This window comes from Schistocerca serialis, unplaced genomic scaffold (assembly GCF_023864345.2).
Source record: "Schistocerca serialis cubense isolate TAMUIC-IGC-003099 unplaced genomic scaffold, iqSchSeri2.2 HiC_scaffold_1400, whole genome shotgun sequence".
Lineage (NCBI taxonomy): Eukaryota > Metazoa > Arthropoda > Insecta > Orthoptera > Acrididae > Schistocerca > Schistocerca serialis.
In genome coordinates, this window is record NW_026047626.1 from 388730 (window position 1) to 403284 (window position 14555).

General features: G+C 44.5%; 1 protein-coding gene across 1 annotated transcript in view; it reads left to right on the forward strand.

Moving 5' to 3' along the window:
• LOC126442678 (uncharacterized) overlaps positions 1 to 14555 on the forward strand; it is a 161075-nt gene that overhangs the window by 108641 nt on the left and 37879 nt on the right. The window contains exon 4 of the mRNA XM_050090730.1: positions 4232 to 4397. Within this exon, the coding sequence (XP_049946687.1) occupies positions 4232 to 4397 (166 nt within the window). The remainder of the gene's footprint in view (positions 1 to 4231; positions 4398 to 14555) is intronic.

A 14555-nucleotide genomic window follows, 5' to 3' on the forward strand; every position in this document is an offset into this window, starting at 1 on the left:
AATTTTTATTTGCCTTTTTGAATATGTATATTTTTAGTTTATTTTTTGAGGATTTGGGGATTACAATATTCAGTCTCGTTACGACAACCCTGTGTTCACTAATCCTTGTATTGGTTTTGATGCTCGTTATTCACTCAGGATTATTTGTTGCTGAGAGGTCAAGAGTGTCTTCACAACCGTTTACTATTCGCATGGGCTCATGAACTAATTGCTCGAAATAATTTTCAGAGAATGCGTTTAGAACGATTTCGGATGATATTTTATGCGTACCTCCGAAATGAAACATGTATTTTCGCCAACATATCGAGTGTAAATTAAAGTCACCACCAACTATAATCGTGTCGTGGTTGCGAAGATGGACCTTGCCATGGACGTCGGGAGTGAAGTTGTGCACAGTTTGAGTTGTACCACGGCGTCCTGTGGCTGCACGAAAAGCATTACTCAATATGGTGGCGTCGCCGTCAGGGTTCCTCCGAGCTATAATCCGTAGGTAGCGGTCATCCACTGCAGTAGTTCAGTTCATAACTAAAATTGCCATTGTGATTTCTCAGAATTTTTGCAAAATAAATAATAATTTTCGTTAGTTTCGTGTTTTTCTTACACTAACTAACACTACTCCAGTACCTAAGTATCCGACTAGCTACGTAAGAAATTTTGTAAATTTTTGTGTCATTTCCTTACAGCGGAGGACTCCAGAAGATATTTATTGCTGAAAGTTTTTCAGGCATTTCTCTTTAGGAGTGTCTGTCTGACTTCTGTAGTAGTGTGGGGGTGTAAATTGCATCTTGCAGTAGCCACAGGGTAAAGGGTACATCTCAGATTAATCCGTTGCGCAGAATAACAGAATAGCAACCCCACTCACACAAGAGCCACATTGGCAAAAAGTCAGATGCCCCTTCCACAACAGATACGACACTGCTACGGCGTCACAAGGCCCCCAGTCTTGATGTTGTCCTTGATTTGCAGAGAACGGGGGTCCATATTTCATTGGATATTACGTCCAAGTTCTCATTCAAATGAACAAAAAATACAAAAAATATGCAAAGTTTCGAAATTTTTTTGAGATAATGAAAAGACATACGTTCAACTATATTTTAGATTTTCGATACAAAAATGAAGAAAATGGAGCCCATAATCGAGGTCTGATCGAGAACCTACGAGTTTGAAGTACACCTGCTGCGGAGAGTGTAGCCTCTAGAAGTTATCTCAAATCAAAAATGGATAACATCAGTAGATACTACACTAAATTTATGGGAGCTTGTACCTAACTACAATGAAACAACGTTAAATTTAGCGATATGATGTTAAAGCGAACTTTGTGTTGGATTTTTTTTTACTCTTTATGGCTTTACAAAAAGTAGTTATTGCTTTTCGGGAGTCAAAGTTGGAAGCTAATAGGTTGAACCGTTTTTATTTTATTTATGCTCCATGGAGTTTTAAAAAATCGTTTCTCGAGGAAAACCATGACTAAAGTTTAGGTCTAACTTTTATATTAATTATTAGCAGAATTTGCGTAAAAACTATGTCATTATACACTTTTGATGTCGCTGAACACAAATCTGAAGTTAGATTTTCAAAATTCAAAATCGATAATCCATTATGGCTGACCGAATATTATCTTTTGGCCAATTTTAATCAAAATTTGATAAAAATAGTGTTTTCGTTACTTATGTTTAGTCTGCAGCCGGCCGCGGTGGCCGTGCGGTTCTGGCGCTGCAGTCCGGAACTGCGGGACTGCTACGGTCGCAGGTTCGAATCCTGCCTCGGGCATGGGTGTGTGTGATGTCCTTAGGTTAGTTTGGTTGAAGTAGTTCTAAGTTCTAGGGGACTTATGACCTAAGATGTTGAGTCCCATTGTGCTCAGAGCCATTTTTTAGTCTGCAATTCCAAGACCTATATCAACATTCCTGACGCAAATATCTTTCAAAAATGCAACAAAAAGTCGATTTTTCGACCATTTTGAATGAGAACCTGGCCTTAAGACTGAGTGATTTAACGGACGACGTGCAGTAGGGTTTGTAAGCCTTCGTCACACCAGGAACGAATGGATTCAGTCCTGTGGACATGGATACATCTTCACGGAAGACCGAAGTATAGCCAGGACCTCCTCGAGAAACAACCACCTGCTCTTTCTGATAGAACTGTTGATAGTTTTAAAGGTATCGAGTACCCGATATATCGATATTTAAATGGCATCAACATATAGATATTCGATAAACATACTGATAAAATATCAATCTATCGGCTCATAAAAGTATCTGCTTCAGTTTGTAAATATACTGCCGGTTTTAGAGCTCCATATTTAAGTATCCATTTACACACACCAAAAAAATGTTTTGCATCACCTCAGTTCCCAGAACTCCTGAAGACAGTCACTGATTATGGATTTTGTACCACAGACACAGTCACTTTGACTGTTCAGAGATGTCACAAAACCTGCCAAAAAATGTAAACAATCATGCACGAGCAGCGCCTATTAGACGGTTGGGGTCCCACAGCCGATCAGTTCCGGTCATTCCACCAGGAAGGACGTACACGGCTCGTGTTGTCTGTAGTTCAACCATGCCTAGATACCGCGGTTCGATCGTGTCCACATTGTCTCTTTGTGCCAGGAAGGGCTCTCAACAAGGGAAGTGTCCAGGAGTCTCTGAGTGAACCAAAGAGATGTTGTTCGGACATGGAGGAGATACTCAACTTCAATAATTATTCTTTAGAATGTTGCTAGGTACAGTCGAGGCTGTCGCGTGTGAAATGCAGTGAAGTGTACTGTTGTGGAGGAAATATGGGGCTCGCAAGAGCTGTAGCGCACAATACTGTAAGCTGCGATGACTGCCGTCCGCGCCGCTCGCTGCTGACAAATAAGATTCGTTCTGTCTGGATTGACCTCCGCCAATCAAACTCTCCCTACACCTTGATGAACTCAAGGACTTCTATTCGCCCCTAGTCTAACTATTGGCGTGGTACACTGGTCAGATAACCAGTCCACCGCGATGCCACTCTAAATTCGCTCGCAGGCGTTTAACTATTACTCAGTCCGTTCACACTGCACAATAAGTGTGTCGGCCAATACAGTGAACAACGCTTAATTGCAAGGACTCAGTATAGAGTCACACTTCGATTCGCTCTCGACAGAGGTGCTCTCCCAGTGAAGTACTGAGGAGAGACTTGTTCCTCGCTCTTTGAGTACACGTACGAGCGCGCACGCTCGCGTTACGTGTTCTCGCTCCAAGAGCGACAATGGAACGGCCCCTCTCCACGCCAGACGTGAAGGGGTATATCTTTCGGTCTCTTCCATTACTCCATCAGCTCAAGGCGTCAGAAATATCGTCTGCCTATCAGCATTGCTCTTCTAGGGAGAATGACGCTCTGTTTAAGGCGACCAATCCGGAAATCTGTAGTATCGGCGTTTGGCGTTTGCTGTCTCTCTGCGAAAATCTCTGAAACTGCGTGCTATGCGTGAAGAATGCGTAGGCTGGCCGCTCCCACACAGTGTAGCGGAATTTGCTTTTAAGCCGAACATGGGGTCGTTCCCCCTTTCACTCGGACAAACGCTGTCTGCTCTATAGGCGGTCACCGGCCGACGTAGATGGGTTGGGACTGGCCTCCTGGGGTGCGGTTTCGCCTCTCTCGAGCTAAAAGCTGCTGTGCCGTCGTGTCTGGAATGTAAGTGTGTACACCAGCCTCGAGTATTTCAACCACGGTGCGCACGTGCGATTTATTAGTTATTTGCATATAATATACATGAATTCATACAAGACTGACGTTATCTTATCGTGTTTGGGTTCGAATGAAGCGTCTTGATGTGCAGAATATGATTGTGAGGGCGGAGTATGTAAGCAATGAAGGTCAGGAGACCATGACGTCTTAGACTCTGTTTCTTAATTTCACTCGTGTTAGGCGAATGCCTTGAGATTTCGACTTTCCTTTTCCTGTCTTTGTCATGCCCCTGATTGCTGAGAAGTATCAGGATGTTCACTCATTGCTATGTTAACTATTAGAGTGTGAATTTCGGCATCCTTTGTTATTTCCTTAGCTTACATGTACCAATATATGATGGCCAAAATGCAATAGGCGTGTCTAAGTTATGAAAGGAGCAGAAAAGAAAAACAGGAAGAGACTGCTACATCTGATACTCAGTAAAGACCTCGACAAAGAATAATCCTACAAGTTGAAGTTTTGATTTAGTCACAAAACCTGTATTGTGTAATTACATCGCTACCTCTGTTGGCAGGGCACCTACTACATGCATCGATATTGGACACGACCGATCACCTTAAAAAAGTTCGTCGCCTTACCTTACGGGAAGTATAAATTGTACATGAAGGGTCTGAAGGATGGAAAAAGACAAGTTTGTGTGCAACTGGTCATCGATATCTACGAAGTCGGATTTTTCAAAGGTAAGGATTTGATCTTTGAGTAACACATGATCACGAGTAATTGTTTCAGTAGAGTTATGAAATTCCACAACCGAGGGCTTCGCGGTCATTGAAGAGGTGGACGTAGCAGGTAAAAGTCATGTGGGTAGAAAAAGTTTCAGTCGTAATCATTTAGCGGAGAAGCCAAAAAAAAGAAAAGAAAAACTGGCTGCACACAGTGCCCCCCGTCACTGCCACCGGCTAAAGCCAAGCCTGCCTCGGCGTTGTCTCCTGGAGAGAGAGAGTTTCCTCCTTGAAGTTCGATGTAATACACAGTAGTCAGCTGCATTTATGTGAGTGGTATACCTGATGATGTAAACAAATTTATGTTCGTACATTCCAAGCACATACAACATGACAACAAAAAACTTCACGTAATGGCAATGGGAAACAAGTACAATTCTTCTGGATTGTTACAGAAAAAAGCGTAAAGAGCACGTGCAAATACACTAATTTGTTCTGAAGCGATATTGCAATTTTCTGTTGGTTAAATCATAGTTTCCAATGAAACTGTGAGCTGGACCGAGACTCGAACTCGGACCTTTGCCTCTGGTGGGCAAGTGCTCTCCCAACTGAGCTACCCGAGCACAACTCATGCACCGTCCTCACAGCTTCAATTGTGCCAACATCTCGTCTCCTACCATCCAAATTTCACATACGTTCTCCTGCGAGCCGGCCGCTGTGGTCGAGCGGTTCTGGGCCCTTCAGTCCGGAACCACGCGGCTGCTACGGTCGCAGGTTCGAATTCTACCTCGGGCATGGATGTGTATGACGTCCTTAGGTTAGTTAGGTTTACGTAGTTCTAAGTCTAGAGGACTGATGACCTCAGATGTTAAGTCCCATAGTGATTAAAGCCATTTGAACCATTTTTCTCCTGCGAACCTCGCAAAACTAGCACTCCTTAAGAAATTATATTGCGGAGACCTGGCTTAGCCACAGCCTGGGGGATGTTTTCAGAAGGAAATTTTCACCCTGCAGAGGAGTCTTCTCTGATTAGAAACTTCCTGGCAGGTTATAACTGTGTATCAGTCCGAGACTCGAACTCTGGACTTTCGTGCGCGAGTTCTCTACTGGCTAAGCTACCCAAGCACAGCTCACACCCCGTCGTCACAGCTTCAGTTTGGCCAGTATCTCGTCTCATACCTTCGAAAGTTCTATTGGAAACCATGCAGGAATAGCACTCCTGGAAGGAAGGTTAGCTGGCAGAGCACTTGCCCACGAAAGGCAAAGATCCCGAGTCTCGGCCCGGCATACAGTTTCAGTCTGCCAGGAAGATTCAGAGGAGCGCATATTCCACTGTAGAGTCAATACTTCATTCTGGAACCATCCACCTGTCTGTGACTAAGCCATGTCTCTGCAATATCCTTTCTCCCAGGAGTGCTAACTCTGCAAGGTTTGCAGGAGAGCTCCTGTGAAGTTTGGAACCTAGGAGACGAGGTACTGGCAGAATTGAAGCTGTGAGGGCTGGTCGTAAATCATGCTTGCTAGCTCGGATGGTAGAGCAATTTCCCGCGATAGGCAAAGATCCCAAGCTCTAATCTCAGTCTGGCAACATAGTTTTAATCTACCAGAAAGTTTCATACCAAGTGCAGAACACTTGTCCGCATAAGGCAAAGGTCCTTTGTTCGAATCTCCGTCTGGTACACAGTTTTAATCTGTCAGGAAATTTCATATCAGCGCACACTCCGCTGCAGAGCGAAAATTTCGTTCATAGTTTCCGATGTTTCCCATGAACCACGGACTTGCCGTCGGTTTGGGTGGCTTGTCTGCCTTAGCGATACATAGCTGTACTTTGTGTACAACAACAATGGAGTAATGCCTGTCGAGAAGCCAGACAAACATACGGCTCCTGAAGAGGGGCGGCACCCTTTTCAGTCGTTGAAGGGGCCTCAGTCTGGATGATTGACTCATCTGGCTAACCAGGACGGCATTGCTGTTCTGGTACTGCGAGCAGCCTAAAGCAAGGGGAAACTGCAGCTGTAATTTTCCCGTTGGCATGTAGCTCTACTCTACGATTAAATGGTGATAGCTTCCTGTTGGGTAAAAATTTCTGGGGATGAAAGAATCTCCCATTCGGATCTCCATGCAGGAACTACTCAGAAGGTCGTCATCACCAAGGAAAACAAATCTGGCGTTCTACGGATAGGATTCTGGAATGTTAAATGCCTTAATCGGGCAGGTAGGTTAGTGGTTTTAAAAACGGATAGGCTGAAGTTCGATATATCGGGACTTAGCGAAGCTCGGTGTCAAGAGAAACAGGACTTCTGTCAGATGAATACAGGGTTATAAATACAAAGTCACAAAGGAATAATGCAGGAGTGGGTGTAATAATGAATAAGAAAATAGGAATGCAGATAACCCCCGTGAAACAGCATAGTGAACGCATTAACGTAGCCAAGATATGCTCTAAATCCACACCTACAATATTTGTACAAGTTTGTATGCTAACTAGCTCTGTAGCTAATGGAGAGACGGAAGAAATGTATGATGAGATAAAAAAAATTATTCAGATAGTTAAAGGAAACGATAATTTAACTGTGATGGGAGACTGCAGTTTGATAGGAAGAAAAGCAAAAATTGAATATCGACTCACGGAAATAAATGAAAGAGCAAGCCGTCTGGTCGAATTTTGCACAGAGGATATCATTGCTAACAATGGAAATTTGTAGCAAGGTCTTATGGGACCAAACTGCTGAGGTCATCGGTCCCTAGGCCTACACACTTCTTAATCTAACTACAACTAACTTTCGCTAAGGACAACACACACCCATGCCCGAGGGAGGACTCGAACCTCCGACGGGGGGAGCCCGCGGTCCGTGACAAGGCGCCCTAGACCGCTCGGCTACCCCGCGCGGCCATCGCTAACACCTTGTTTGAGAATCATCAAAGTAGCGCGTATACATGGAAGACTCCTGGAGACACTGGGAGGTTTCAGATTGATTACATAATGGCAAGAAAGGGATTTCGGAACCAGATTTTAAACTGTAAGACATTTACAGGGTTGGATTGGACTCTGACCACAATTTATTGGTAGCGAACTGTAAATTAAACCTGAAGAAACTGCAAAATGTTAGGAAATTAAGAAGACTAAACACGGATAAGTTGAAAAAACTAGAGGTTGCCTCTTTTAGACGAAGCATTACGCAGCGATTGAGCAGGGCAGGGAAAAGGAATACAGTAGAAGACAAATGAATAGCTATAAGAGATGAAATAGAGAAGGCAGCAGAGTGTCGAATAGGTCGAAAGACAAGGCATAGTAGAGATATTGAATTCAATTGATGAAAGAACAAAATATAAAAATCTAGTAAATAAAGCAAGCGAAGCGGAATACAAACGTCTCTCAAGATGAGTTTGACAGTAATGGCTAGAGGACTAATGTAGGAATGTTTCACTAGGGGAAAAATTGATTCTGCCTACACTAAATTTAAAGATACTTCTTGAGAAAAGGGAAGCAACTGTATGAATATGAAGAGCTCAGATGTAAAACCAGTCCTAAGCAAGGAAGGGAAAGCTGAAAGGTAAATGAAGTATATAGAGGGTCTGTAAAGGGAGATGAACGGAAATATTATACCCAAGAAATTCACAACCCAGGATATAGCAAGGAAAATCGTCGTGTCAGTGTTTTGGGACAGGAAAAGAGTTCCGCGCATTGATTTTTTGCTAATAGGTGGGGCAATAAATGCTGGAAGATGTTGTGGGATCTTGAAGAAACTTCGCAGAGCCATACAAAACAGACGTGCTGACAACGAGAGTTTGTCTCCTCTCCATGGCTCTGAGCACTATGGGACTTAACATCTGAGGTCATCAGTCCCCTAGAACTTAGAACTACTTAAACATAACTAACCTAAGGACATCACACACATCCATGCCTGAGGTAGGATTCGAACCTGCGACCGTAGCAGCCGCGCGGTTCCGGACTGACGTGCCTAGAACTGCTCGGTCACAGCGGCCGGCCACTAAATTGAAGAAACATCTTATTGGAAAACACTTTTCCGACAACGACGATGTGAAAATCGAAGTGAAGAACTGACTGCAAAAGGCGTTGGGAGACGTCTATGACACAGGAATCAAAAAACTCGTCCTACGAATGACAAAATGTGTAGAGATAAATGGCGATCGCGTGAAAAAATACAGGGCTATTACAAATGATTGAAGCGATTTCATAAATTCACTGTAGCTCCATTCATTGACATATGGTCACGACACACTACAGATACGTAGAAAAACTCATAAAGTTTTATTCGGCTGAAGCCGCACTTCAGGTTTCTGCCGCTAGAGCGCTCGAGAGTGCAGTAAGACAAAATGGCGACAGGAGCCGAGAAAGCGTATGTCGTGCTTGAAATGCACTCACATCAGTCAGTCATAACAGTTCAACGACACTTCAGGACGAAGTTCAACAAAGATCCACCAACTGCTAACTCCATTCGGCGATGGTATGCGCAGTTTAAACCTTCTGGATGCCTCTGTAAGGGGAAATCAACGGGTCGGCCTGCAGTGAGCGAAGAAACGGTTGAACGCGTGCGGGCAAGTTTAACGCGTAGCCCGCGGAAGTCGACGAATAAAGCAAGCAGGTAGCTAAACGTACCACAGCCGACGGTTTGGAAGATCTTACGGAAAAGGCTAAAGCAGAAGCCTTACCGTTTACAATTGCTACAAGCCCTGACACCCGATGACAAAGTCAAACGCTTTGAATTTTCGGCGCGGTTGCAACAGCTCATGGAAGAGGATGCGTTCAGTGCGAAACTTGTTTTCAGTGATGAAGCAACATTTTTTCTTAATGGTGAAGTGAACAGACACAATGTGCGAATCTGGGCGGTAGAGAATCCTCACGCATTCGTGCAGAAAATTCGCAATTCACCAAAAGTTAACGTGTTTTGTGCAATCTCACGGTTTAAAGTTTACAGCCCCTTTTTCTTCTGCGAAAAAAACGTTGCAGGACACGTGTATCTGGACATGCTGGAAGATTGGCTCATGCCACAACTGGAGACCGACAGCGCCGACTTCATCTTTCAACAGGATGGTGCTCCACCGCACTTCCATCATGATGTTCGGCATTTCTTAAACAGGAGATTGGAAATCCGATGGATCGGTCGTGGTGGAGATCATGATCAGCAATTTATGTCACGGCCTCCACGCTCTCCCGACTTAACCCCATGCGATTTCTTTCTGTGGGGTTATGTGAAAGATTCAGTGTTTAAACCACCTCTACCAAGAAATGTGCCAGAACTGCGAGCTCGCATCAACGATGCTTTCGAACTCATTGATGGGGACATGCTGCGCCGAGTGTGGGAGGAACATGATTATCGGCTTGATGTCTGCCGAATCTCTAAAGGGGCACATATCGAACATTTGTGAAAGCCTAAAAATTTTTTTTGAGTTTTTCTATGTGTGTGCAAAGCATTGTGAAAATATCTCAAATAATAAAGTTATTGTAGAGCTGTGAAATCGCTTCAATCATTTGTAATAACCCTGTAATGCAAAACCTGTACTACAATGCATCTAAATTTGATTATGACCAATTAAATTTTTTGTACCTCAAAAACCTTAACCTTAGTTTGCGGATTAGCGTCGTACGTGTATACAGATGCTTCACTAACGTAATACTGCCCAAAACCGTTTTTCAGTAGGAAATAAAATGATGGATACTACGGAATCATTTCATGACACGCTGTAACATGCCCATGTACGCAAGATAGTACGATCTGTTTGATCTTACGGCAAGTCGCGTAAGGGATTCTTTTGCTTCCAGGGTCTGTAGTAGGAACACTGAAATTCTTCTGTGATGTGGCCTTTCCACACAGCGCATGGATTTCGATGACGATCCCCCATTAGCGAGCGTAGGAGGTGTTTTGTTGCTGAGTTAGCAGACCCCTTCGGCAGTGCAGAGAGTACGGGGAAGGCACTGATTGTACGTGTGATGACGTCACACAATACCAAAGAAATAATTTATTAATGTTTCTGAGGACAGTTTCCAGTGAAAGATCTGTCAGGTAATTATTAAGAGTTTTTCGTGCCAAAGTGGCTTCAGGTCATAGTTATGCTGGTGGTAAAAGGAGGATTCTACAATGACGAGGGGTCCTCACAGATTCCGATTTTGTGCACACTTGTAGCAGATGGCGTTCAGTGCACGCACATAAATTTTCTAAGACAGTACGACAAAGAACTCTGTAATATCACCTTTCATAATTAGCAAATGGTTCAAATGGCTCTGAGCACTATGGGACTCACACATCTTAGGTCATAAGTCCCCTAGAACTTAGAACTACTTAAACCTAACTAACCTAAGGACATCACACACACCCATGCCCGAGGCAGAATTCGAACCTGCGACCGTAGCAGTCCCGCGGTTCCGGACTGCAGCGCCAGAACGGCACGGCCACCGCGGCCGGCTCACAATTAGCAGATCTCCAAGTGCAGTTAAAAACAATTTTCATTATTTCGACGAATTCGTCGGTTTCTCAGTACGTTAATACGTTCGATGGTTCGAATCTTGCTAGTAAGATAAACACAGGGTGGCACAGAATAACGGGAAAGTTTGAAATGAGTAGTGGCAGCCATGCGCACGTGGCAGCACTGCGGGTTCGTGACAGACAGCAAGTAAACAGTTCGCCATTTCACTAATCATGCGTCCGTGGAGCGGACAACAGCGTGCGTTAGCCATAAAAGTGTTTTATAAAAACAATGATAGTTTGGTAGCGGCGCAGAGGGAGTTTTGACATTTTTGTAGTTTAGGAAGTCATGATGCCGTTCCGTCGAAAGACGCGATAAAATTTTGGATTAATAACTTTGAAGACACTGGATCTGCCCTCAAAAAGAAACCAACAGGACGACCAAGAAGTGTGCGTTCTCCAGCGAACACTGATGTTGAACGCGAGTCTGTCTTACGGAGACCACGGCGTCCATTCGTAAGCAAGAAGCAGCGACTGGAGTGTCCAGGGAAAGTGTTCGCAGAATCCTTCATCTTCATTTAAAATTTCATCCGTGCAAACTACAGATGGTGCAACAATTTAAGGACCACGATTTCCGATTACGATTAGGATTCTGTCAACAAATGACAACAAAAATAAACAATGACGATGAATTTCTAAAAAAAGTTTTGGACGTCAGATGAGGCACAAGTAATGTGAATAAACGGAACTACCGTTACTGAGAAAACACAAATGCTAATGACGTTCATGAGCGCCCTTCACACGCTACTAAAGTGACAGCATGGCGTGGTGTTTCATCACGTGGGATTATCGGACCGTATTGTCTCGCAAATGAACAACGAAACACAATATCTGTCAACGCCGATCGGTTCGCGGAGATGTTACGAACTTTCGTTACTCCTGCATTGAACAACTTTGCAAACGTTCAAGAAGCCTGGTTTCAACGTGACGAAGCGACATTACACACTACACGGCAATCAGTGGCATACGTGCGAGAATTGTTTGGCTACCGTGTGATCTCACGATTCGTTAACATACCCGGGCCTCCTAGATCGCCAGATCTATCCGTTTGTGATTTTTTCTCGTGGAGCTACCTCAAGAGCAAAGTCTACATGACTCGACCAAGAACCCTGGACGAGTTAAAACAGAGAATTTGGGATGCAATCCACAGTATGCCAGCTGAGATTTTGCAGTGGTCAATGAGGAATCTCAACAGCAGGTTTCACGAATGTATTCGTACAGGAGGGCGCCATCTAAAGGACGTAATTTTTGAAAAATGATAAATGCCATCAATGTTTCCTAAATGGCAAAGTTGCAAGGTTTCGGTTACGATGAATGCAATTTATTTCCTTCTTCACTTCTAGTTTTATTGGATTTTGGAAATGTTCCCGTTTTTCTGCGTCACCCTGTATCTTTTAATTTTTTAAAAAACTTCTATATTTATTAACAAAGTGTAATCTTAATTGACAGATATGGAACGATAGTGTTTAATAAGAATAACATCTTGGTTATTCGTTGCTACTGACAGTAAATTGAAATATGGCATACGAAGTCGATACATCAGATAGATAATGAGAAAGTATTATTTTCACAGACTCACTAGTGTTATTGAAATATGTAATTTTTTCATTGAATAAAATACGTTTTGGCATATTCCTAAGAAGTTTAAATTCATTTTTAGATATCTAGTAACCGTCAATAAAAGGATGCCACTTTTATTTCTTACTTAACGTTGTTGATAAATATTACATTTAAAAAAGTATGCTACTAGCTAGATTCCACTTTCGTGTTCATGATTGATAATCCGACTATGCTACAAGCTGAGTTAGTCAAATGCTGTTTCGGTAACAACACTCGGAAGTCTTGTCTCCTTCTAAGCCAATTTTGTTTTGTTTGTTTGACAACTGCGTGGTGGCACCTCAGCAAATTTACGTCCAGACACTGAACTTGAAGCCCTGTGAGTACGAAAGGAGTCGGAGAGGGCAGGGCGCTGTGTAGTGTTGCGTTGTGAGCGTCTCCGTGCAGAGTGAGTGAGTGGTGCAGGCAGCTCGAGGGCCTCAGTGGGCAGAGAGGCGGGCACATGTCGTGCAAACTGCTTATGTCTCTGCGTCAAGAATTTGTAACGTGAACATCCTAACGAATTAACCATATTGCCCTTAGTTGTATTTTTTTCCCGTGTGTCTACACGGAGTATTCAGTGTACAAAACTCAAGCAGACTCGGGGGAGCAACTTTCATGCCTCACAAGGCGTGCACTGAGAAGAGTGGCTGTCATTTTGCACTGTCAATACTAGCCTGGACTGCTAAAGTAAATAAGACAAAACTAAGTATTCATTGCTGAGCGTTAGTTCTAGATCGCACAGTGCTAATTTTTGCACTCTCTACCATCTGATGTTTTTGACCATAAAGGCCTTCAAAAACATCTACAACCTGTATGAGTGGTGTCTTTTCTTCCCGACATGTCCGAAAGAGCAGGCACCACTTGTACAGATATACAGCGATAAGCCGAAACATTACGACGACTGCCCACCGCGTCTCTGGACGCCGCCTGCTCGCGCTGCGGGCACGTGACGCAGTGATGAAAGTGCGTAAGTGGAGCAGCCACGGACGGCGGAGATACGGGCTGCACATGGTGAAATCCACCGAGATAAGCGACTTCGAGAAATGGCAGATTATTATTACGCAGAACTTGTGAACGAGTATCTCTAAAACGGCGGAGACGGTCGAATGTTCACGTGCTACTGTCGTGAGCATCTGTGGGAAGGGGTTCGACTGTCAAACTACACTCCTGGAAATTGAAATAAGAACACCGTGAATTCATTGTCCCAGGAAGGGGAAACTTTATTGACACATTCCTGGGGTCAGATACATCACATGATCACACTGACAGAACCACAGGCACATAGACACAGGCAACAGAGCATGCACAATGTCGGCACTAGTACAGTGTATATCCACCTTTTGCAGCAATGCAGGCTGCTATTCTCCCATGGAGACGATCGTACAGATGCTGGATGTAGTCCTGTGGAACGGCTTGCCATGCCATTTCCACCTGGCGCCTCAGTTGGACCAGCGTTCGTGCTGGACGTGCAGACCGCGTGAGACGACGCTTCATCCAGTCCCAAACATACTCAATGGGGGACAGATCCGGAGATCTTGCTGGCCTGGGTAGTTGACTTACACCTTCTAGAGCACGTTGGGTGGCACGGGAGTCATGCGGACGTGCACTGTCCTGTTGGAACAGCAAGTTCCCTTGCTGGTCTAGGAATGGTAGAACGATGGGTTCGATGACGGTTTGGATGTACCGTGCACTATTCAGTGTCCCCTCGACGATCACCAGTGGTGTACGGCCAGTGTAGGAGATCGCTCCCCACACCATGATGCCGGGTGTTGGCCCTGTGTGCCTCGGTCGTATGCAGTCCTGATTGTGGCGCTCACCTGCACGGCGCCAAACACGTATACGACCATCATTGGCACCAAGGCAGAAGCGACTCTCATCGCTGAAGACGACACGTCTCCATTCGTCCCTCCATTCACGCCTATCGCGACACCACTGGAGGCGGGCTGCACGATGTTGGGGCGTGAGCGGAAGACGGCCTAACGGTGTGCGGGACCGTAGCCCAGCTTCATGGAGACGGTTGCGAATGGTCCTCGCCGATACCCCAGGAGGAACAGTGTCCCTAATTTGCTGGGAAGTGGCGGTGCGATCCCCT